Source organism: Polypterus senegalus, chromosome 2 (genome assembly GCF_016835505.1).
Source record: "Polypterus senegalus isolate Bchr_013 chromosome 2, ASM1683550v1, whole genome shotgun sequence".
Taxonomy (NCBI): domain Eukaryota; kingdom Metazoa; phylum Chordata; class Cladistia; order Polypteriformes; family Polypteridae; genus Polypterus; species Polypterus senegalus.
Window position 1 is genome coordinate 300,990,564 of NC_053155.1, and position 24,322 is coordinate 301,014,885.

A 24,322-nucleotide genomic window follows, 5' to 3' on the forward strand; every position below is an offset into this window, starting at 1 on the left:
TTCACACAGTGAGTGGAAAGCTGCTTCACCCGCCATTAATGTGAAGCATCCAACTGGATGATGCAATGGCAGCCATTTTGCGCCAGTGTGCTCACCACACATGAGCTGTTGGTTAGTCAATTGGAGACAGAGGATGATTAGGTGGCTAGTATGACTAGGCCGTGGTGGACAGTTTATCATAGCTAGGAATTATGTCACAAGTCTGAGTACTAAAGTAAGATCTGCATGCAGCACTATTGATGGCTACTACATAGCCATCTCGTAAAGGCCAATTAACACAGATTTGTTTTTATGTTTGCTAATAATCAAAAAGAAACCTTCTTTCTTACTAGTGTAAAATCAGCAAAAATTTTTTTTGTTTTTAAATTTCAGATTGTGTTTTCATGTAGAGCCTGATTAACTTTCTTAATTACTGTTTGTTTTTTGAATAAATCTTTTTTTTTTTTTTACCCCATCTATACATTTTATGCTGTATTTTTGTTACTATTATTGCCTTACTTTATCTCTGTTCTATAAGATGAAATCATTCATTTTTCAGATTAATTTATTCTAGTATTTGAATTGCAGAAGCAGTGATTAATCTACTTGCCTCTGGTACAAGGCAGGACAAAATAAAATCTTCCATGTCAGTGCAGAATTATACAGTCATACAGAGTTAATTTTAAAGTCAATGATCAACTTAACCTGCATATCTTTAGAATATGAGGAAAAAATACACAGACACAAGATGAATCCATGTAAAAAATAAGAGCAGAGGTTGACGTTTGAACTTAAAACTGCACTAGTGAGGCAGCATCACTAACTCCTGCTCTGTCATACTGTTCAAAGTGAATATAAAGGGCCCACCATTTCTATATAAATGTCTGAAATGATCATAAAGCTGCAAAAGTACACCTTGCTTATTGTGCAAAGGCTACTGAATGGTTCTGTGAAATAATGAACCATTATTTAGTAATATATTGTGTGCTTTATGATTTAGTAATGTCTTATGATTTTTTTTACATATAAATATACACACACACTCACACAGAGTACATAAACATGTATTTATGAATGTAAATTTTGTTTGTGTATATGTACAGTATATATATATTTATATATTTGTGTGTATATGCATGTATATACACACATCTGTACATACAGTATGCATATATTTAGCACACCTTTTCCTTCCTGTAGACTTAAAATAGATACACACTATTAATGGCTTGTCTTGTGAATGCATTGTTACCGCCTTTTTCCTGACCCATTTTGTAGTTGTGTGCACCTTAGGAAATGAGTTGGGTCCTTTAATGTGTAAATTTTTTTAAAATAAATGTTTCTGCCTGAATAAATGTCCATAGTGGGTTGCTTAAAAATACTGTCATTTACACAAAAAGTTGGATGCCTCTGTTTGTACCACTGTGTAGATATCATAATATTTAATTCATTACTCCAGTTTACTTTAAAAACCATTTTCTTCATACAGAACAAAATGTAAAATTTAATCAAGTGCAAACAGAATTTTGCTTTTTGTAAACTTAAGTAGCCTTGATCCACCCACTGGATAGTAAAATGTACTTAGTGTCTAGTTTTCCCATCCATTTATCCACCCACTTTTAAACTTAATTAAACGTCAAGTCTTGATGGTACAGCAACATCTGGTGCAATTTAGGAACCAACCTTGGATCGAGCATCATTCATTAGGGTCTACTTGTCTACACTATTATTCTTAATAGTAAAATAAATCTCTCTCTCTCGCTCTCTCTACTATCGGACCTACTTAATCCAATTCTGGGTTGTTGGGTTTAGGAGCCTCTCCTGGCAGTATCTGGTGCAAGACTAGAACCAACACTGAGCAATAAGTCACTCATACGTATACCTTACCAGGCCAATGTGAGCTACTCTTATGTGGGGGATAAAGGGGAGTACTTGGAGTAAAATCCAGTCCAAATTCCACATAGATGGGTCAGAGCTGAGAAGTTGAACCAGGAACTGTTGAGCTGTGAAGGCTAGAGAAACATAAACTCAAAGTAAGTGTGGATTTTGCAAGAGGGGTAAACTCTGCAATATTGTGGGACCAAGCAGAGAGCTACTGAATGATATACATTTTGCAGATCAACTTGTCATTGTGGTGGACACTGAGAAAGCCTCTTGAATTCAGCAATGCAAGAGATATGATATGAAGGGTTGTGTCAGTCAGATAAAATTGTGGAAACCTACCATTTATAGCAGTTTAGAAAGAGGAATTTAGCCTACCATTACTGTGGGTAGAGATAAGTTCAAGAAATTCAAGATGGTGAAAGAGTTTCATGTCATACATATGGTGGTCAAAGCTGAATTCAGAAAAATAAATCCACAATTTTTAAGTGTATAATGAGGGGTATATAATGTGAATTGGAAACTGGGGAAGATCATTGGAACAAGAGTGACACAGGATGTAAGAATACAAGTGAGGGGATGTTGAAGAAAGAAGCATGTAGAAGACATTTGAAATTGGAACATTTAGGATATCAAGTGGAAAGACCCTAAAATGAAGAAATACATCTTTTCTTTCTATATTTAACAATTCACAGATTTTGAAAACTACTCACACTTTTTTGTAGTGAGAGAAGTGTTGCAGGGCATGTTAAAAAAGAGTATGCCGCTATAGTTAAATAATAATAATAAAAGGAAAGGAGACAGGAGGACAGAAAACTGGTCAAGTTAATTGACTTAAAATTGTGTTTGGGCAGAACGCAGATAAACAAGATGAAGGTAACCATCTATTGTTAACTTTTATCTTTAACCAAACTATGTAGTCATATTAGTCGTATTAAATGTGACTTTGTAGTGCAGAAATATAGGTGAACTTATTAGAATAACTGAGATGAGCAGATTTAGCAGTGAAATAAGCTGTACAGTTAGAGTAATCTTTTTCTGTACAGTTTTATGATACAGTCTAACATTGTACTGTACTTAGTTTTATTGCTCTGAAGAATGGCAATCTTGTGTCAACATCCATCCATTTTCCAAACCAACTAATCCAGATCAGGGTCACAGGAAAGCTGGAGTCTATCTCAACAAGGCAGGAACAATCCCTGAACACCCTGCACACACAATCAGAAACACTCGGGCCAGTCTAGCTTCGCCAGTTTACCTAACTCTTTGGACTCTGGAAAGAAACCTCATGGACAAGTGGGAAGGGGGATCCCTTGACTGCTAACCCCAGTTTCCTTGTTGCAAGGCCGCAGTGCTACCATTGTGTCGACATAAACTCCTCAGATCTTTTTCAGATGTAGGCTTCAGTGTTTCCCTTCTTATATTTTGTAATGTGCACTTTTTATCCAATTTACTTTAAACAGACTTTTTCAAGTTTAAATATTGTTTGGATTTAGTCAAATGATTAGCTTGCATTCCGTACATTTCACAAGTCTGCTTGCCAAACCTGAAACTGTGTTTATTATAAGTTAAAAAAATTAAAATTACTATCTTTTATCCTCTTCAGTTCTGAAGATAGTTGAAGAGTATTTTGGCTAGTTGGCAGAGGTGCAGGACATAATCAGTTCAGAGAGAATACTTTAATCTATAGTCAAGACCTGACAATGTTTAGCTGTAATACTCTAGTGAGTACCTGTATGAGCAAACTTGTTACTCAGACAAATTACAAGTCATCCAATTTGCAGTACACCTAGTCTTTTCCACTTCCAGCCTGGAATGAGCTTTCTTCTTTTTGATGGAGAGAATCAATCAAAACCACAACAGATCTGCTGGCTTAGGGTCAAATGTTTCAGTGGTCAGCTTGCAAAAATTAGGAGCTCCTGATAATGTTTACTAGTGAAAATCCCATCTCACAAGCAGCTTTTTTTAAAGGCAGTGTGAAAGAAAGCAGTATTATTTTCTGAATATTGAGATAGGAGTCTGGACTTGCTAGCATTAAGAGTATTAGCCAGATAATACATAGAATTCACACAGATGTTTCACATCCTTGCTTCAAGTGCATCCATTCCCTCAACACAGATTCTGCCTCCACTGCCTCAACAGACATGCAAGCATCATATTTGTGAATTACCACACAGAGAGTTTTGTTTCCAGAAATGTTAATATTTTGTTCTTCTTAGCACATTAATTTAAAGCGATAAATGCTCTGAGCTGCTAACTTAAGGAGTTCTCCATTTAGCACATGCTGCAAGCGCTCACCTCTGAGCTGTCGACTGCGACTTCACAACTTGCTGCTCACAGTTCACCGCAGGCTAAATCTTCAAAGTAAAAAGAAATCTGCAACACGTGTGGGATTTGTGTTGTGCAAGACAGAAGGGGCTGATACAGAGAGAGATCAACTGACCTCACCAGGAAATGCACCAATCACAATGTTCAGAGACAAGCACGGAGTGCCTGACTAAAGGAGTTCTTCATTTAGCTCACGCAGCAGGCGCTTGCCTCTAAGTTGAAGACTGAAGGATCGTGACACTCTGTGCTGACAATTCACCACAGAACAAATCTTTGATCTAAAGAAAGCACATTAAACCTCAAATCTGGCGTCCGAATTAGAAACCCAAGATCCAAAACTCTAGAAGGGATGTATAGCTATCCAGAATTCATTGAGGAAAAGGCACAAAAAATATTTGAAAAATACCAGTCATAACAATGAAGATGGAGCAAAGATCGTTGTCGCATAGTTTTAACAATGCATATTGTGCTTCAAATTCAGAAACTAACAGATCCACTGTCAGTGTCGGCATCAGCATAAGGAGGTGTTGTTGACCTGTGCTGACCCACTAGTTTCAAGTGAAAGTGTAAACTGTCCCACAGGTACCATGAGCTCATCTTTACACTGTCCAGTTGTTAGCAGTAATCGTTGACGTGCAATAGAGTTCCAATATCTAATAAGCTTGCTAAGAAGCAACAAAAACGTTCTCTACAGTTTTATTACATGGCTGAAATTGATGACACCTGATCTTGAATTTATGGTAAAAGCCTCCAAATTTTAGTTAGTGTTTCATGTCTCGATGCACATCATCAGGTATTGCTGAACATGCTTAGTTTTACAAACAGAATTTCTTTCTCGTCATAAAGCCGCTTCAGTACCTCCATTATTTTTTTCTTTTTGCCTTTCTGCAATTAGAAACTAAACTTTTACAATACTCTAATTCAATTTGTCACTGTATGGAACGGAGAGATCCATCTTATTTAGAGCAGTTCCCAAGTACTTGAATTAGGGAGTGTCTCTTGGCAATCATTTGTTGCAATTTAGAGACAACTCTTGTGCATGCCAACATTACCAACAGCCCTTTTCGAAACACACAGACACTAACTTGGTCTTCTGTTCTTCACCTAATCAATTCATTTCAAGTCCATCAACTATATCTTGTACAGAACCAAAATTAATTAAGCCCTTTTAAAAACAAAAAAAAATCTGATATTCATCTTTTTGGGAAACACTTTTCTGCTCTGATCTGCTGATGTCCTCTGATTCTTCCAAGAAGAATTCTCCACAATTCTTCAGTCTTTTTCTCATGAACACTAATTTAACATTAACACTAAGCTTCTTCAACAGTGTAGTCTCTTGTGTGAAATCACAAATTGGTCATGCATGTTTAGCTTCATGGAAAGTCAGTACAAAGCCAATTTCTGCAGCTTTAAACTGTTCTTCACTTAGTTTGTGTTTCTAATGATCGAGGGACGATTTTCCCATTCAACTTTTTCTCTTTCCATAGCTTTAACAACTCTTATACTCTTTTCTAACATCATGGACTGTAATTTTTAACATCTACACATTAGACCTTTTTTCCTTTAGCAAGTGATGGGGATACACAGATTTGCTCCACATTTCACTGTTTTAAGCATTAACCACTGTGGAGGCTGAAGCTGAAAACAACGGGAGAGAAAGACACCAATTTAAAATAAAAAGCAATTTCTTTATTCTTGGTGAGTTAAAGAGACTGCAGCACACCCAGTTCAATGCCACTGGCTGGTCAGGTCAGATCAGACAGTCTGCCTGCCTGAAAGATAAAAGAAATCCTCTCTTTATATTACCTAGCTTATTCATTAACCAAAGAGAGAAAAAAACATGGCAGTTCATTTTGAGGTCATACATAGATTGCTGTAAGTTATGGTTACATCCTGATTTATTATATGCAGGAGTGTACAGAGTTTATTACCAACTTAAAGAGTCGTCAGGGCACTCGCGTTCCTAAAAATACGCCTTCATCAACACACACCCACAAGACCAGTTTAAAGCAGTTTCTTATAGTTCAGTACATTAGTTATAAAGAAATTCCATTCTTATATCTTTAATATCTTCATTAGATTTTGTTTGGTTAGATTAATCTTTATTTATTAGTCCATAAGGGACATGTTTCTTATAGTTTTAAGCAAGAATTCAGAAACTATCACATTGATTTATAATATCACAGGGTGTTCTGTTAGTATCAAGAGGTCAGCATTTTCTCATAAAAGAATGCAAGTTACTCTCATAAGCTGGTGCACAAGTTTAATTCTTTTTCTATCTAAATGAAGAACAAATCATATAGAAGTAAAAATCATATAGCTCTCTGCAGCATGATTAATACAAAATACAGTCCTCGGTATTTGTAAGGTAACTACTTATAATCATTCCAGTTAATAATGTTTTTTTCTTTCTCACCACTCACCAGGGAATCTTTGTTTATTTGGGACAAAAAAAGCTTAGTAGTCTCTGCTTTGACATTGAACATTTGTTTAGATAACAACCTTTAGGGAGAAGTAAATGTGAAGCATAGACAAAGTGTTTTGTTTGAGGGGTTGAAGGAAATAAATGTTGTCAAACAAATTCCTGCCATCAGGTTAAAAAAACACATTGTTTGTTTTTTTTTGTTTTTTTTTTTACAGCCTTTCCTTCCTGACTGCTTTTTATGCCTTTTTCTCTGCCTTGATTTTGAGCTTGTTGAAGCAGTATCTTGTACTCTGCTGTTCTGCGTTGACTCTTTTAAAAGCACAACCATGCTTTAAAATTTATTGAGATAAAAGGTCACTACTGTCCATCTTGCAGTTGCACTGTCTTGGCCGTTTTCAGAATTTGTGATGCGATAGTAATTTGTATTGTATGTAGTGATAAAATACATTGTATTCTTCATTACAGCACATAGAACATCACAAACACTAGCACTACTGTTGAGAATCCTGTACAAAATGTGTATAATGTGTACAACAGACAAACTGACACCGTAACTTAAAAGAAAAATAAATAAAGTATTGAAAATAATAAAGTAATCGAGGTGGTAGAAGTAATCTTATTCAAGTCCATTAAATATCGTGGTGATCTGCCCTCATTAATGTAGCAAAACTAGCACAGGACTAAATTATAGTAAATTCTATTAACAGTTGTAAAGACAGCACACTGGACTCCTAGGACCTGAGTTTGAAACCCTGGTGGTCAGACCATCATCTACTTCTCTCTGTGTTTTTTTATATTCCTGTCATTACTTCTACAATATTTAAAATTTACTTTATATATACATATAAAAGGCAAAGCCCTCACTGACTCATCACTAATTCTCAAACTTTCCATATAGGTGGGAAGGTGAAATTTCGCATGCTCATTCCTTGCAGTGTACTTGCAAAAGTTAGGTATGTTTCATGTCCTATTGCAACACCCAAGTGGGGGGAATGGGTGAACCCCCTAAACTGTATATATAGATAGGGGAAACCCCTCCTCATTATTTCTGTGACTTCCAATACACGTAGGAAGCCCAATTTTCCCATGCTCATCCTTTACGTTGTACTTAAAAACGTTAAGTATGTTTTATTTCGTGCCATGCCCCGTAACGAACTTTTGAAAATAACGTCGTCTTTTTGGCGGTTCTTGCCATTATACCATAAGGAGCATTCGGAACTGACCTCTCTTTTTGCTGGTTTCATTCCTTATTTCCATTAACAGACGATTTATTTGACAGCAGAGACGCACATGGGCTGCCCCCAGTCCCCCTTCATTTTACCACGTCGTTGGCTCCCTGCCTATATACATTAATGACATCCCGCGCTCATGTGCCTCCTCACTCACTTCCTTACTTTCCTCCACTGTTCGTCATGCTCACTGCTCCCTTCTTCTTTACTCCAACGCTTCAAGCCTGTTATTGTTCACCTTCCTTCACGTCTTCCTGCTGGTGACTCCTGCCTCATTGACAATCATGTTACGTTATTTTTAAAATGTTTCCCTTTCTTTTTCATAACTTCTTTAACACACTACTCTGTTGCAATGCGTGGGTATTTTGCTAGTTAGTCTATAATGTAAGATGTATATGCCACCTGTTGTAATGAAAAACTCCATACATTTTATGAGCACTAACTAGTGACAAATGATTTGGAATGGGCATTATACCTCTAAATGTGCATGTCGGGAGTTGTAGGCATTGTGGGCTGCAGTTACGCTGTGTTCAATTAATTTTCGTTTAGATAACACTTCTGTGCTTAGATTTAAGTAGTGCTGCCACTAACGATTATTTTGTAAGCCATATATCAACTGTTTAATCGAATAATCTAACAACTAATTTTGTTAAAATGACTCAAGTAGGCAAATGAGTGTTTTCCTGTGTTTGAATTTTTATTGAATACTTGAATGTAACATAAACATTAATATTTATTTTAATAGGACATTTTCAAACACAGGGTGTACCTAAAAATGCTTTACAATAATAGTAACAAAAAAAAATCAATGCAGGCTTATGTATTAGAGTCTGTAATATAATTTTGTATTGTAAGTCTGTAAAAAGGAGCATGATAAGCTCAGATGGCCAGGAAAAGAAACAAAAACAAAACTTCAGCAGTTTTTTACATTGTTTTAAATTATAAAGAGTGGGTAGATATGTGTGAGTATGGTACGAGAGTAAATCAAAAAGTAAAGTCAAGTTGAAAATTACATAGTAACTGCAGCAGATAGAACCTGACACAATACAGCATGCTCTTGATGGCTTATGGGTAGTTTGACCATGCACAGCGCAGTGCTCTGCTGTTTGTTTAGTTGAAACCAAGATCAAATCACCATGGACGCTTCACTGCAGGATCACACATTTGTTGAACAACGCGCTGTAGTGAGATTTCTTTGAACAGAGGGACTTCACTGCCAAAGGACAGTGAGCTTTAGATACAGAGAAAATTGTACATAAATAACTCATTTGTCTGAATGAAGAAAAAGAATTGACTCGTCACTGACTCTCGGTACTGAAATATTATGTGCTAGCAAGAGAAGGATTACTGTGACAAACTTCAGATATTCTAAATTGCAGTATGGAACAAGATGCCTAAAAACCAAGAGAAAACTGTCACAAAAGGAGCACTGAGAAAGCAAGCTGCAGGTACATCCAAGTACATGGGCGCCGAGAACCAGGCACACCATACACCGATATACACATTTCACCGGCTGATAGGCCAAAAATCTCACTAAAAAGTTTAAAAGCCAGTTACTAATAAATGTTTCATTGGGCAACTCTTTAGGCCAGAATTAAGTGTAGGAGGTATACTGCAAGTCATACCGTTGTCTTTTCTATAAAGAACAAAGAAATGAACAAAATAGTAGTCCGCTTAGATTTGTATTTTCTGTTTTATTCTGTGTCTGTATAAATATGCATATATTCATGTTATATAATCTTTGTGTTACGAGTAAAATGTATTCATTTGTTTGTTGAAGCAAATGTTTAGGTTATATTTTAAAAAGTAGTCTGTTGACAAACCGAAACCCCAAAACAGAAAGTAAGGTTGTTTTTGTGTGCTCCATTACCAACTTACAACCTTTGCTCATAAACTGAAATTCATCTTTTTCCAACATCAGTCACACTTCTGACTTTGCATGATTAAACGTCATCATCTTATGCTTTTTAGTGGTTCCTTGTCATTTTTTATTCATTTTTTTTCTTTTTCAGGTGAAAAATGTGTATCAGAAAAGTTTCATGTCTTTTTTGGAAATGGTGAATTTGACCAACCAGGATGGGATACCCAAGGTACAGTTTTTAAAAAAATATTCTACAGTACATGTTCTAGTTTTAGACCAGTCTTCATCACATTATATTTATAATCTTATTTTGTGTTGTGTGGCTGAATACTATACTTTATGCTCTGTTTTGTTGTACATATTAATGTACCTGGAATAATTGCCTATCATGTCAGAGCCTTTATCAGGGACTAAAGTGGGTGTTTAGTACTGTTTTAAGTAGCAGTCTAGTACTTTAATTTTATTAATCTGCATTATCAATGTGGCATTTCCACATATTTACAGTATAGTAAAAGAATGTTCTCCACAAAGTATTCAGCACTGTTAAATGGTTTTAAAAATACAGTATTTACTTGATGGAAGGATCAAAATATAAATTAAGATGTTGTGTGCGGTGCCTTAAAAAATAAAATCAACACCCAACATGAATGATTGGCACATCCTGCAATTTGTATTAGTCCCAGTGGGAATTTTTACTTATAAATCAAACATTATTTTTAACAGTGCTGCTCAAGATAAAATTATAAGCCATTACAAAAATCCAAAACCAGAAATGTAGCTATTTGTAAGTGTTTTTCATCTCCCAATGTACTCAGTTGAACCTTCTCTGGCAGCAGTTCATTTTGGAAAAGTCTGTATTTATTTTGCCTAACATGACGGAGCAAGATTTGCCTATTCCTCCTTGCACAGTTACTCAAGCTGTGCCAGGTTAACTTGTGAGCTGTTGTGGGCATCAATTTGTAGGTCTTGACATAGATGTTGAAAGGATTGAAGTTAGGATTCTGAATTAGGCCATTTAAGTACATCATTTTTTTCACTGTAAGCCACTCCATTTTTGCTTTGGTATTGTGCGTTGTGTCCTTGTCCTGTGCTCCTCTCCATGTATTATGTAGCATTTTCATTCCCGTCAGTGCTGACCACATTGCCTGTCCCTGCTATTGAAAAGTATTTCATAACATGATTCTGTCACCACCTTATTTTCCGGTGGGGGATTGTATTAGCTGGCTAATGTGCAGTGTTAGATTTATTCCAGACATAAAAGAATAAGTGTTAAGTCAAAAAAATTCTACTTCAGTCTCATCATTCCACAAGACTTTCTACCTCATCTTTGCAGTATCTTCTAAGTGAACTTTTGCAAATTCGTTCTGATCAGTGAAGTGTTTTTTCAACCTAGTACGTCTTCCTTGCCCTTCTTCCAAAAAAGCCCTTTTAATGAAATGCCTTGGAGATTGTTAAGCTCACTTCCACGACTCAGTCAGAGAGACCATTGGAGTCACAGTAATCTCTCTATAAGTGCAGTTCTTGTTTGGTGACTAAGTTTAGAGGAGCTGCTTGCCCTAGTCAACGTGGATGTACTTTATTTTTTTTCCATTTCTGTATGATGGACTACACTGAGATCTGAGGTATATTCAGTACCTATCACACATAGGAAGTAGAAAGATTAGATTTGAATACACAGTGATTTCTGAAACTTGAAAGTACAACACATGAGAAGGACGTAGAAGTTATAGTCGTCTTGTCAATGTCTTTTTCCAGGCCTAGTACAGAAATCATTAAGAAGGCTAATAGGATTAGGATAGCATGGTGTGCTGAGTACAAGTCCTGGGAAGGTGTACTTAAGCTGTATACTGCACTGGTAAGGTTTCCTGTTGAGTGCTGTGTGTGCAGTTCTGGAGTTCATATTACAAGGAAGACATAGCAGCACAAGAGAAACTCTAGAGGAGAGTGACTAGGTTGATCCCAGGACTATGAAGAATGAAATATGAAGAAAAGTCTATAGGAGCTGAACCTCTTCAGTTTAACCAAGCAGCGATTAAAGGATGACATGATTGAAGTTTTTAAAATTATGCTTTAACAAGAACAAAGAGAACACAGGTGGAAACTTTTTAAGGGTAGATTTTGCAAAAATACTGCAACGTTTTTCTTCACACAGTGAACTACAGACACTTGGAATAAATTGCCAAGTAGTTTGGAAGAAAGTAAGACTTTGGGGACTTGGAAAACTTAATATGATGTTACATTGGAAAAGTTAGGAGAATAGAATTGTTGGCCATTGTTTTAGCTGAATGGTCTGTACTCATCAAAATTATTCTAACTCGGTGAATAGATGAATCTAAGTGCCCTTTGTCACCCTTTTTTATTTATTTTTAAAATATTGTCCACATACTTTTATATACTATATATTCAGACAGTATTTTGAATGTGAAACATTTTAATGGTTAACAGCGCTACTACTATCATAAGTATCCTCTTATAAGGACCCATCCTGAGCTAAATTTAGTCAATATGAAAATATATTACATACTGGGGCTTAAAAAAAAAATCGATCCACTTGAGTATTGCAATGTTACGTTTTGTGATACGTACAAATTCTGATGAATTTATCAATTTTTAATTATTGGCATACATGTGAAGAGTCAAGGAAGACAGTGGTTCATTTTGCATTGTTTTTAAACCCCTGAATGCTAGGTAGTGTTGTAATCTATCTTCAGCTAAAGTAACGTTAACTGAGGTAGGAAATCGCTCAAGAGCACACCAGTAATGTATGTAGGCTTTCAATACACATGCATGCACGGATCGGGTAGTGACAGACGTAGTCTACTAGTAATGTTACCATTGATATCTGAATCCAGAGGTGCTAGACTGGCCCCTGCGGCTTACAGAGTGGAAGAGTTGGACTCAACAAGAAAGGAGGCACTAAGATCAACAAGAGGCATGTAGTCTGCAAATTTTAATGGAGCAGCAAAGGGCAAATATTAAATAAGTGAGTCCCTCTCGACTCAAATTGGAACAAATTCACACACCGAAGTTAGTACCGACCTCACCTTGTGGAACCAAAACAACTCAGTCATTATTCAATTTCACTTGTAAAGATATGTGCCCTCACAGTGTTGTAGATAGTGAAGGCTCAATTATTCAGAGTAGCAAAACATTTTTGTTCAATTTGCACAATTGTTTCTGCGGAGACAGTTTTCTCCACCGCAGGAGAGGAGCATGTTGACCAGCTCATCTTCCTCCACAAAAAATAGTGCTATGATGTTTGAATTTATAGGGACTGTGATAAATTCAGATTCAGATCCCACTGATCTAACTGCATAAAGAATTAATCTTTTTTTTTTTTATTCAGGTTTTATGTATATGGTGGTGTGTTCTTTATACTTTGACAGATTTAAAAAAAATTGCAATATATCGCCTTGCTTACTGCATCACAAAATATCACAGTATATTAAATTGTAACCCCTGTGTCATGATACATCTCGTAATTCTTGACAATACACAACCCTACTACACGCCACAACTAAGTATTCCTTGTCTTATTATGGAGATTGCTGAGATAATTAAAAATACATTTCCACAATTTAAAAAAAAATGATACTGTAAATTGGAGGAACTGTGTGTTTAGTTACTTTCAAATAAGACTACAGTGTTGATGTTGCTAATTTTTTTAAATTATAGTTTTATAGTATTAGATACTCTTGCAGGACTAGTAAGGAGAGCTATTAGCCGATTTAATGGCTATGTCAGAAATGCCAGTTAAATGTGTTTTTACTAATCCTCTGGAATTGGCAATTTCTGAAGCAAGCACAGTGAAGTTTATCACAATCACCTCAAGTAGTGAGTCAGATACAGTGCGTTACAATAATATGTTTTGTAGGTGCTGAAAGTAATGGAAATACTGTATTCTTTGTCATTGTGTGCCAACCTCGGGCAGCCTTTTAAACAATTTTCTGTGATGTTGAAATCACAATAAAATTTTCTTGTAGTTAAACAAATTCTGTATTTTTTTTTTCTGCTTTTGGAGTTGCTCTATATTTTAAATGGCTGGGTTACAATGGCTTATGACAAGGCCAGGTATGTTCTGCATTTTGATGGTACTCTTAATCATGGACAGTACCTCAGAAAATCAACTTATGATGGTGAAGTGAAAACTAGGTATGTAAGCTCTGCCTTTACAGACCGTGTTGGATTAGAGGAAAAATAGGACTCAGGGAATGACTTAAAATACCACTGTTAGAAATCCCAAAAATAATTATAAAGACTTGTTTATAAAAGTACATAAATTTAACAATGGAAATTTAGAAAGAAGTCATGAAAAAGTGTTGGAATTTGTTCAGAAAAATGATTGGAAACTTTTATCATGCTTGTACTTTCCAATAAGTATATGGTCTAGAGAAGCAGTCCACATCATCAGAGAAGTTGGATCATTAAAATGAAAAAGCAATTTTAAACACATGTGTAGTGTGTATTTTGGAAACCTTTTTGAAACATTCTTATATCTTAAAATGTTGTTTCTTTATTTCATTTTAAAGGAAGAAGAATTTTCTAAGCAATATGAAGAACTATATATGAAGAACAAGGATATAGATGCCAGATTATTCCTGGATCAGGATGAAACATTACTTCGTTTGAAGACTGAAGAGTAATGTGTCTATTTACACCTTTATATCGTTTCACTCAGACTTTATGAAGTAGTATGTAAGACCACAAAATAACTGAGCTACCTAGATTACAATACAATATCAAATTTAACAGTTGAAAAGTGTAATGAAAAGAAAAAAAGCTTGCATAATCAAGAATCACACCATTGGCAAACGTGACTTCTCACAATGTCAGATAGACTCCAGTGGGAAGAAAAGTATTTTATGTGTGTGCGTATGTGTCCACCACTTCAGTAAACCAGCTATAACATTTACAGCCATTGTTCATGTACAGTATATAAACACCCTTTTATTATTGGCACGGAACTCTTCCATGTTGCTTCAATTGGTTTTATATTTTTTGTACCTTACCTGTTTGTGAAATTAACTTTGTGGACTGTAATCACAAACTTAGATTAGATTACTGCATTTACTGGCTGATATACAATTCATTGAAATATCAACCTACAAGGGGTGTTCAATAATTTATCTACTTCAGCAGAAAGAAAAGAGTTTTCACAATTTTATTTTACTTTTCAATATAGTCCCCTAATAGCTTTATACATGTCATCTATTTTTCCAGCAAAGACTTTAATCCCTATGAAAAAAAAAAATCTGTTTGACCTTCAAACCAGGATGTCACAGCTTGACATCTTCGTTACCTGTAAAGCGGTGTTCACAGAGAGATTTCTTCAGAACTTGGAACAAGAAATAAACTGAGAGAGCCAGGTTAGGACTGGAGGGTGGATGGTTCAGCTTCTGGAACCCGCATTCTCGGATGACAGCCTGTGTTTGACGTGACATGTGAATCGGCTCATTGTCGTGAAGAAGCTTACTTGATTCGCATGGGGACTCTCCTGACATCCCGTCTGTTGCACTGTGCCACAAGTGTGCATGAGTAACCTTGAGATGGTGTCACAACCTGCCCAGACTAGTTTCAGCATAAATTATTGAACACACCTCGTAATTATTACTTTTCTGTGAAGTACATGTTAAGAGGTCCATTCCTCTTTTTTGTTACCCCTTCTCTCCAGCTCTTTATTAGCAGAAATCACTTAACAAGCATGGTGTAGTACATGCAGATGTTTAGCAGTGAAATTGTTTGCACTGGCAATGTTTCTACTAATTTTAATTCTCAGCCAAAACAAAAGATCTTCACCTGAAGGTTACATATTGTCCATGTTCATTTGAAACAAAAGTTAGCCGTTAATATCGATTTTGTCAGTTTTGCTGCCAAAGTTTGACCTATCTGTAAGAACTAAGAAAACTATTACATATCTTAGTGGCGATTGAAGCTGTTGTCTGGTGAGGCACCTGTAATGGAAGCTGTTGACTCTCAGAAACTTGTCTTCTATTGTAGCCTTTGGGTCTGCCAGACCTGTTCCTGTCAAGAGTTTCCAAGTTCCTTTTGATGGTGTAGGAAGCCGTTTACTAATGCCTTAGCTTTTTTTGCAGTTTCTGTAAAGAAAAGACCATCACGTTTAATGGTTATAATGGTTGGGTTGTGTTCCTTTGTTGATTGACATTTTCTCACCATTATGATACTGTAGAAGTATACAACTTTCTGCTTCATTGTCCAAATAGTGCTTCAGAGGTTGTAACAACACTGACTGGGGTTTGTAAATAGTCAACAAAATTAGGGAAACATATAGGAATTGTTTGATTCAACTTTCAAGGATCAATTAACTTTGATTGCTGCAGAAAGCTGTAGGTTTGGTTCTCAAAAAGGCCTTTTTGTGTAACTGTGAAAATTAAATTATTATTCAGTTTTTCTTATTAAACACTGGCAGTTTACCACTTACCTTTATACCATTTCAGGTTATACCTGGACTTGACCTTCGTAAATTTCAATACAAACAGGAAGTAGTAGAGTGTCGTGTCGTGTCAGCCATTATGGATGCAATGAGAAGTCAAGCAAAATGACACCTTTTATTGGCTAACTGAACAGATTACAATATGGAAGCTTTCCAGACAGCTTAGGCCTCTTGTTCAGGTAGGATGCAATCAACCTGCCTGACAAAGGGGCCTTGGTTGTCTCGAAAGCTTGCATATTGTAATCTGTTCAGTGAGCCAATAAAAGGTGTCATTTTGCTTGACTTCTCATTGCAATAAAAACAAGAAAATGGGATATTCTAAAGCATCTGACTGGTAGTGTATTAAATGTCCAATTTAAAACAAAAAAGAAGGAAATATTAAAGTGAATTATTTGTAACATTCTCAGACTTGCCTAATCCAGTTCAAAGGTCTAGGTAGCCAATATCTATCCAGGACACTGGGCAAAGAGGGGGCCAGGACTGGACTACAGGACAGCTGATTGCAGGTGACACTGTCATGTAGTACTTTCACTCACTCACTCGCTCACACAGAACCAATTTAGAGCCATCGGTGAAACTAACCTGTAAGATTTGGGAGGAAGACAGGAGTCACAAGCGAAAAATCCATCTAGACACTGCGAATATGTGCAGCTTCCGTACAGACAATGATATGGTATGAAAGTTTAATTGAGAAATCTGAATCCATGAGTTGGCAACAGTAACCATTGCACAATCAAGCTGCCTTAATGCACTTGTAAGACTTTCATAAGTGTGATGACTCAAATAAAAGTGATGACTGTAGTTTTTTAAATATGCTCCGAAGTTGTTTTCTCACAGATTCAGACATTGCTGCCCATTAGCAGGTTGCATTCTAAATGGAAATAAAAAATCTCAAGTCCCCTAAATTGTTTTAGAAAGTTGCTTTTAGTTTTGAGAATTATTGTTGTACTGTTTTATTAGATCACTTCTTTTTTTAATATGAAGAAAAAAATTACATTTTCAGTAATGAAAGTAATTTGCTTGAGACTCTGGGAAATGCAGTTGTTGGTTTATTTTCAGTCTTCCTTATTACCATCCATATTGTTGGCTAACAAATTCCTAATAATTGCTCACACTTTCCAGTGAATCCGATTTTCTTATTCTGCAGTTTTATTAATTATCTGTATAGAGTATATGGTCATTTTCAACGATACTACACATTTTCTTTTGGAAGAAAGATTAATATGGCTTTCTAAAATACACACTTTCATGTCTTTGATAGTGCTGTATTTTTAATAATGAAATTGTCAAGCTGCATTTGAGTTCTTTATTTTTTTGCTCAGCTTTTGAGGCTGAACAGGTATAAATACAGGAGACTGAACAGGTTTTTAGTAGTTTTAAGAATCTTTTATATTTATGAAAAATTAATAGAATGTGTATTCATTAGTAGACTATATTTGAATCCACATTCTATATTCTTAAAATATTTTGATTTTTTTTCTTTTTAAAACTTACAGGTGTCTGCTAGAAAAAACACCCAAGAAGAATTGCTTAGACGATGACTCCAATCTGATTCCTCCTCAGACCCCTGTAAGGTAAGTTATCCTTTCACTGAATTCTAAATCAGACAACATATACTTAAGTGTTTCAATCTTAAGTGAATCTCCTACTGTAAGTGGTTCACCTGGATTGGTAAAGCTTACTTTGTTTACACCTTATTATGCACATTTGCAAATATAGGTGGGTCGTAGGTTACAGAAATTCTGCAGATATGAACAAGCGCACAAAATCTCAGGTAGTGCTTTTCTACTGAGTTTAATTACTTTTCGCCTACAGCAGTGTTTCTTAAACTTTTATTTTCTCACAACGCAATCTTGTCTATGATGACCGTCAGATTTGGGAGGGCAGGGGTTCCTTTTGGAAAATTGCCACTGACAGTCATCCTTGGGGGAGGAAATGGTGGGTTGGCTGAAGAATTAACACTGACAATCATAGAGGTGCAATATCGATTGCTTAAACTGCCTACAGCTACCCATAGTGAGACACATCCCACACCATATACGACTGTTCCCTATTGAATGCAATACTCTTTGTGATCCAAAACTAGCAACCTGTAGTTAAAAAAACTTTTCTGAAGACATGCTTTTTTCACTTGTCCTAATTAGCTTACTTCTTTTATATGGATGGATATGAAGCAGCCATTAAAAATGCTAGAGAGAAGAGTACTGCACACTTCCGCCTTTACTGCCATTTTCAATCATCTTGTGATTTTTTTGCATAACATGTCACTGTTTGCTGAATGTAACAGGTGGCATGTGCTGTAAACTCAGTCACACAGCTAGACAGTTCCATCAGTAACTGGCATTTTAGCTAGCCTGGTAGAACCTGCTGCTTGAGAAGAATGCGCCCCAGTAGTGCTGTCTAAGGGAGTAGTTGCTACTGGACGGAGCAAGTGACACTCCACCGTCCAACAGCAAAGCCAGCGCATGTCACTGAATGTAACCGGCAGAACAAACAGCCATGCAATTAAGATGTTTAAGCATAAGGTCAACATACTATATCTATGTGTGGCTCATTTTAGTTTGAATTGTTTGTATTTTTATTTGTGCTTTCTGATTTTAAAGTAAAGTGATATTGCTTCACTGTCATTTTAAAAGTATTTGAAGCATATTTTTGTAATATAAGTAATAAAGTATTATGGATTTTTGACGATATTTTCATTAATGGACATTTTCAGTGCAAGTTCCAACTTTCATACAAAATCATGTTATGAATGTAAGCAGGAAGGAAACACGTTTGTAACCTTGTATCTGCCTGTAATATTTAATACCATTGAAATGGTAAGCATATTAAATACTCATATGCTGAACAATATGGTTATGGTTAACTGGCATCCCTTATGAGCTGGTGTAAAAAGAAAATGCCTGTAAAAGATGGCCTAACACCAACATGACCTTTGTGGACCAGTCATGACCAAGGAAATTGGAAGACTTTCTTATGAGCAGTGATTAGATAGTTTCTGTCCTATCACAGTTGCAATGTTTTTGGAACAATTGTCTTAGGTTTTTTAGGTTATCCACGGACTTTTGTGTGTCTACTGGTACTGCACACTCCTACCCTAGTCGAAAAACCTGGGTGAACAGCACAGCTCGCAAATCCCTGATGGAGCAGACTGCTTATTTTAATTCAAGTGAAACTGAGCACTACAAATGCTGCAGGTACGGGTTACGCATGGCAATCGAAGCAGCAAAGACTCGGTACAGTAGTAGGCAGGAAAATGATTTTGGCGGCAGCAGTTTGTGTCAACTGTTGAAAGGTCTGCAGGCAATCATGGGCTACAAAACATCACCAGCTGTGCCGATATACATAGCCACTTCTTTCTGAGATGAGCTGAATGACTTCTCTTCTTTGAGCCTTGTAGCTCAGCACGATGTTTTCAGTGCTACTGGCAAGCAGAACCTTCCTGTAGGTGACAGCTGCCAGCATGAGTAGAAACTTTAAATGGGTTAAATCCCACAAAGCCACCACCTCAGATGGCATCCTGTCCTGTATCCTGAAGGCATGTGCCACCCAACTGTCACAGGTGTACACTGACATTTTCAACGTGTTCCCTGTCTTTATGTACAGTGTTTTAAAAATCTACAGTTGTGCATGTGCCAAAGAAATCTGTTCTTTCCTGCCTGGATGGCTATTTGCTTATTGCCTTTACCTCTGTGGTGATGAAGAATCTGGAGAAAATGGACATGATCCACATTAACCAAAACATTTCTGCTACCTTGAATCCAGTACAGTTTTCATACCAGTGGAACAGATCTATGGTTAATGTCATCTCTGTCACACTCCACACTGCTGTGGGACATATGAAAAGGAAAAACACCTATTTCAGGAAGCTGTTCATTAAATGTAGCTCTGCCTTCAGCATTCCAGAAACCTGCTGCCTCAACCCATTGATGTTCAGTCTATTTACCTAGGACTGTATAGCAAAGCATGAGGGCAAGCAACAGCATCATCAGATTCACAGACACTACTATTGTCATTGGCCTTATCAGTGGTGATGATGAGGCTGCTGACAGGAAGGCGGAAAAGACTCGTCTATATGGTGCCATAAAACAACCTCTCCTAAATGTTGACTAAACAAAGGAGGTCATTGTTGACGTTAGAAAAACAAAGACAGTCACTTTCCAGTCCTCATCAATATCTTCCCTGTCCAGAATTCCTGGTTGTCCAGATCACCAACTGCCTTTTGTTGTCCATCAACACCACCTGCATACTCAAAAAGGCCGAGCAAAAGTTATTTTTCCTGAGAAGGCTAAAGAGCTTTGGGGTGAGAATCATACACTGGTTAACTTTTACCATTGCACTGTTGAAAGTATCCGCACCTGATACATCATAGTGTGGTTTGGTAACGTGACTTTACAGGATCACAAAGTCCTCCAAAGGACTGTCCATACAGCTTCTAAAACCATTTTGGCTGACCTTCAACACCCTCATGCCATTTGCTTAACCAGATGTCTGAGGAGAGCTGAATTAGTCATCTCTGATGGCGCCATCCAGCTCATTCCCAGTTTTCATTTTGTTCTTCTGGGAAGCACTAACAGAACCCCACCACTCCCTCTACCCACTTCAGGAACAGCTTCGTCCCAGGGACATAAGGTCACTGAACTCCCAGTAACCTAATCCTACTTGTCTTGCACTCTGTACTATACCCACCATGCTGGTTTATGTGTAATTGTTCTCTGTTACTTTTTTTAAAACTCTTAATTACTGTGTCTATTTATTTTCTGCTACTCTTTTATTTTTTTATATTTATACAATACAATGTATTCTTGTATAGCCCAAAATCACACAAGGAGTGCCACAATGGGCTTTAACAGGCCCTGCCTCTTGACAGCCCCCCAGCCTTGACTCTCTAAGAAGACAAAGAAAACACCCAAAAAAACCCAGTAGGGGAAAATGGAAGAAACCTCAAGAAGGGCAGTTCAAAGAGAGACCCTTTCCAGGTAGGTTAGGCATGCAGTAGGTGTCAAAAAGAAGGGGTCAATATGATGCAATACACAGAACAGAACAAATCCTCAGTGCAGCATAAAAATAAAAATTTTAGAAGAATGTAGCAGAATTTTTTTTTTTTATTTATTTATTTATTAATTTTATTACAATCAATACATAGCAATCAAGTTTTTACAAAAAAAAAAGAATTATGCTAAGAACAGATCGATCCCCACCCTTGAGAGAGAGAGCAAGCCAAACGGTGTAAAATTTAAGGCTTTTAAAAATACCTAAATCAACAAATTCTCTGTGCTTTATAAAATCATTTCAAAATATTACTGATTAGATCCTGCCATGTTTTGAAAAAGTCTGCACAGATCCTCTAACTGAGTATTTGATTTTTTCCAATTTTAAATAATATAACACATCAGTTTCCCACTGACTTAAAGAGGAGAGTTTGGGTTCTTCCAGTTTATCAGAATAAGTCTGCGTGCCAACAGTGTAGTGAATGCAATCACAGTTTGTTTGTCTTTCTCCACTTTAAGACCCTCTGGAAGAACCCCAAACACAGCTGTTAATGGGTTAGGAGGGATTGTGAGTCCAAGACTGTCTGAGAGGTAATTAAAAATTTTTGTCCAGAATAATGTTAATTTGGAGCAGGCCCAGAACATGTGACCTAGTGAGGCTGGGGCTTGGTTGCAACGCTGCAGGTTGGATCATGCCCTGGAAACATTTTGAGAGTTTTAGTCGAGACAGATGTGCTCGATATATAATTTTGAGTTGTATAATTGTATGCTTTGCGCATATGGAGCTTGAGTGAATTCTCTGCATTGCTACTTTCCACTCCTTTTCTGATATATTAATTGAGAGGTCATTTTCCCAGTGTCCTCTTGGATCTTTGAAAGGAAGGGATTGTAAAAGGATTTTATATATTGTAGAGATGGAGTCTAACTCCTTGAAATTGAGCAATAATTTTTCCAGCGTGGATGAGGGTGCAAGATGAGGAAAATCTGGAAGGTTCTGTTTAACAAAGTTCCTGATTTGAAGATAGTGAAAGAAATTTGTAGCTGGAATGTTAAATTTGGAACGTAATTGTTCATAGGATGCAAAGACGTTGTCTATATAAAGATCTCTAAGCAAGTTAATTCCAAATTTTTCCAGATATTAAAACTGCATATGTTTGTGAGGGTTGAAAGAGGTGGTTCTTTTGCAGGGGTGCCACAGAAAGAAGCTTCTCCGTCTTAAAATGCTTTCTACATTGGTTCCAGATTCTAAGTGAGTGGAGCACAATTGGGTTATTAGTGTATTGCCGATAACGTGTGTTTATTGGAGCACAAAGCAAGGAATACAAAGAAGTACTGCAGGATTTTACTTCTATTGTGGTCCATGCCTGTGTATGTTCTTCTATTTGTGTCCAGGTTCTTATCGACTGTATATTTGCCGCCCAGTAATAAAACTGGAAGTTAGGTAGAGCCATGCCGCCTTCTGCCTTTTGTCTTTGTAGGGTCGCTCTTTTGATGCGTGGATGTTTAGAATTCCAAATAAATGAGGTTATTGTTGAATCTAATTGCTTAAAGAACGATTTATTAATGTATATTGGTATGTTTTGAAATAAAAAGGAGATTAGGAAGAATATTCATCTTATTAGTGTTAATTCTTCCAGCTAGTGTGAGATGAAGGGTTGACCATCTATGCGAGTCTTGTTTAATTTTTTCCATACAGACACGAAATTTTTTGATAAAGAGCTTTATGTTTACTTGTGATGTTTACCCCGAGGTATTTAAACTGTTCTGCAATGATAAAAGGAAGGGTGTCTAATCTAATATTATATGCTTGCGAATTCACGGAAAGAGTACACTTTTATTCAGATTAATTCTGAGACCAGAGAGCTTTTGAAATTCTGTGAGTGCTGCTAAGACTGCAGGCACAGAATTTTCTGGGTCCGATATATACAGTACCATGTCATCTGCATATAATGAGATTTTCTGTTCCAGTCCTTCTCTGCTAATCCCCTTTATCTGATCAGTATTTCGACAATGTATTGCCAGTGGTTCAATGGCAATTGCAAACAGCAGTGGTGACAAAGGGCATCCTTGTCTTGTGCCACGTTCTAGTTTAAAGTAGTCTGAGCAAATGTTATTGATGCAAACTGAAGCTTCTGGGTTAGTATACAGTAATTTAATCCATGCACAAATGTTGGGCCAAACCCAAACTTCTCCAAAATAGTAAAAGGTATTTCCATTCAATCATGTCGAATGCTTTTTCTGCATCCAATGATAATAATATTTCTGGGGTGTTTGATTTAGTTGGTGAATATATTACATTAAACAGGCGTCGAAGATTTGAAGATAAGTGTCGGCACAATTTAACAGTGGATGACATCACATAATTTGGATTTATTCAGAGTCCTGGAGACCTCATCCATCAAGCTGTCTCCCCATTTGGCCATTCCACAGCTGAAACAGTGCTGGGCAAGCCAATCTGATGAAAGGGCCTCTCTTTCCCATGATTCTTGTGATCCTCCATCAGGGATGACTTTACCATAGGCAGGCACAACAACTTGGCAGGGCCATGGCACCAAGTGCCACATTTGAGTACCGAGAAGAGAAACAGAATAGGTGAGAGTTAGTATCAAATTATAACTATCATGTTACATATGTTTTAGTGCTAATGACTGACAACAGAGATGCAGCCTGTAAAGTTAATCAGCAGCTCTAGTCAGGGTGTGCTAAACTAAAGTAGTGAGTCTTCAGCCAGGATTTAAAATTTCAGACCGATGGGGCATCTCTTATAGTAACAGGAAGACCATTCCACAGTGTAGGGGCCCTGTAACTAAAAGTCGACCTCCCACTGTTACTTTATTAATCCTTGGAATGCTAAGCAGGCTGGCATCTTGAGATCTTAATGTGCGCTGTGGTTTGTAAGTCATGATAAGTTCAGACAATTAAGCTGGACCTTGGCCATTTAATGCTTTATATATTAAAAGGAAGATTTTGAAATCTGCCCTAAACTTAACCGGAGCCAGTGTAAGGATTTAAGAACTGGAGTTATGTGTTCGTATTTTCTTGTTCTTGTGGAATTTCTTGCAGCAGCATTTTGGATTAACCGGAGGCTGTATAAAGACCAGTTTGAACATCCAGTGAACACCGCCTTGCAGTAGTCAATCCTACTAGAAATAAATGCATGGATATATAAAGAGCTAT

The 24,322-nt window shown here is 36.8% G+C and overlaps 1 protein-coding gene across 1 annotated transcript in view; it reads left to right on the plus strand.

Moving 5' to 3' along the window:
* The window catches only part of rb1 (retinoblastoma 1), a 287,527-nt gene that overhangs the window by 71,221 nt on the left and 191,984 nt on the right, over positions 1-24,322 (plus strand). The window contains exons 9-11 of the mRNA XM_039745852.1: positions 9,855-9,932; positions 14,233-14,342; positions 17,651-17,728. Coding sequence (XP_039601786.1) covers positions 9,855-9,932; positions 14,233-14,342; positions 17,651-17,728 — 266 coding nt within the window. The remainder of the gene's footprint in view (positions 1-9,854; positions 9,933-14,232; positions 14,343-17,650; positions 17,729-24,322) is intronic.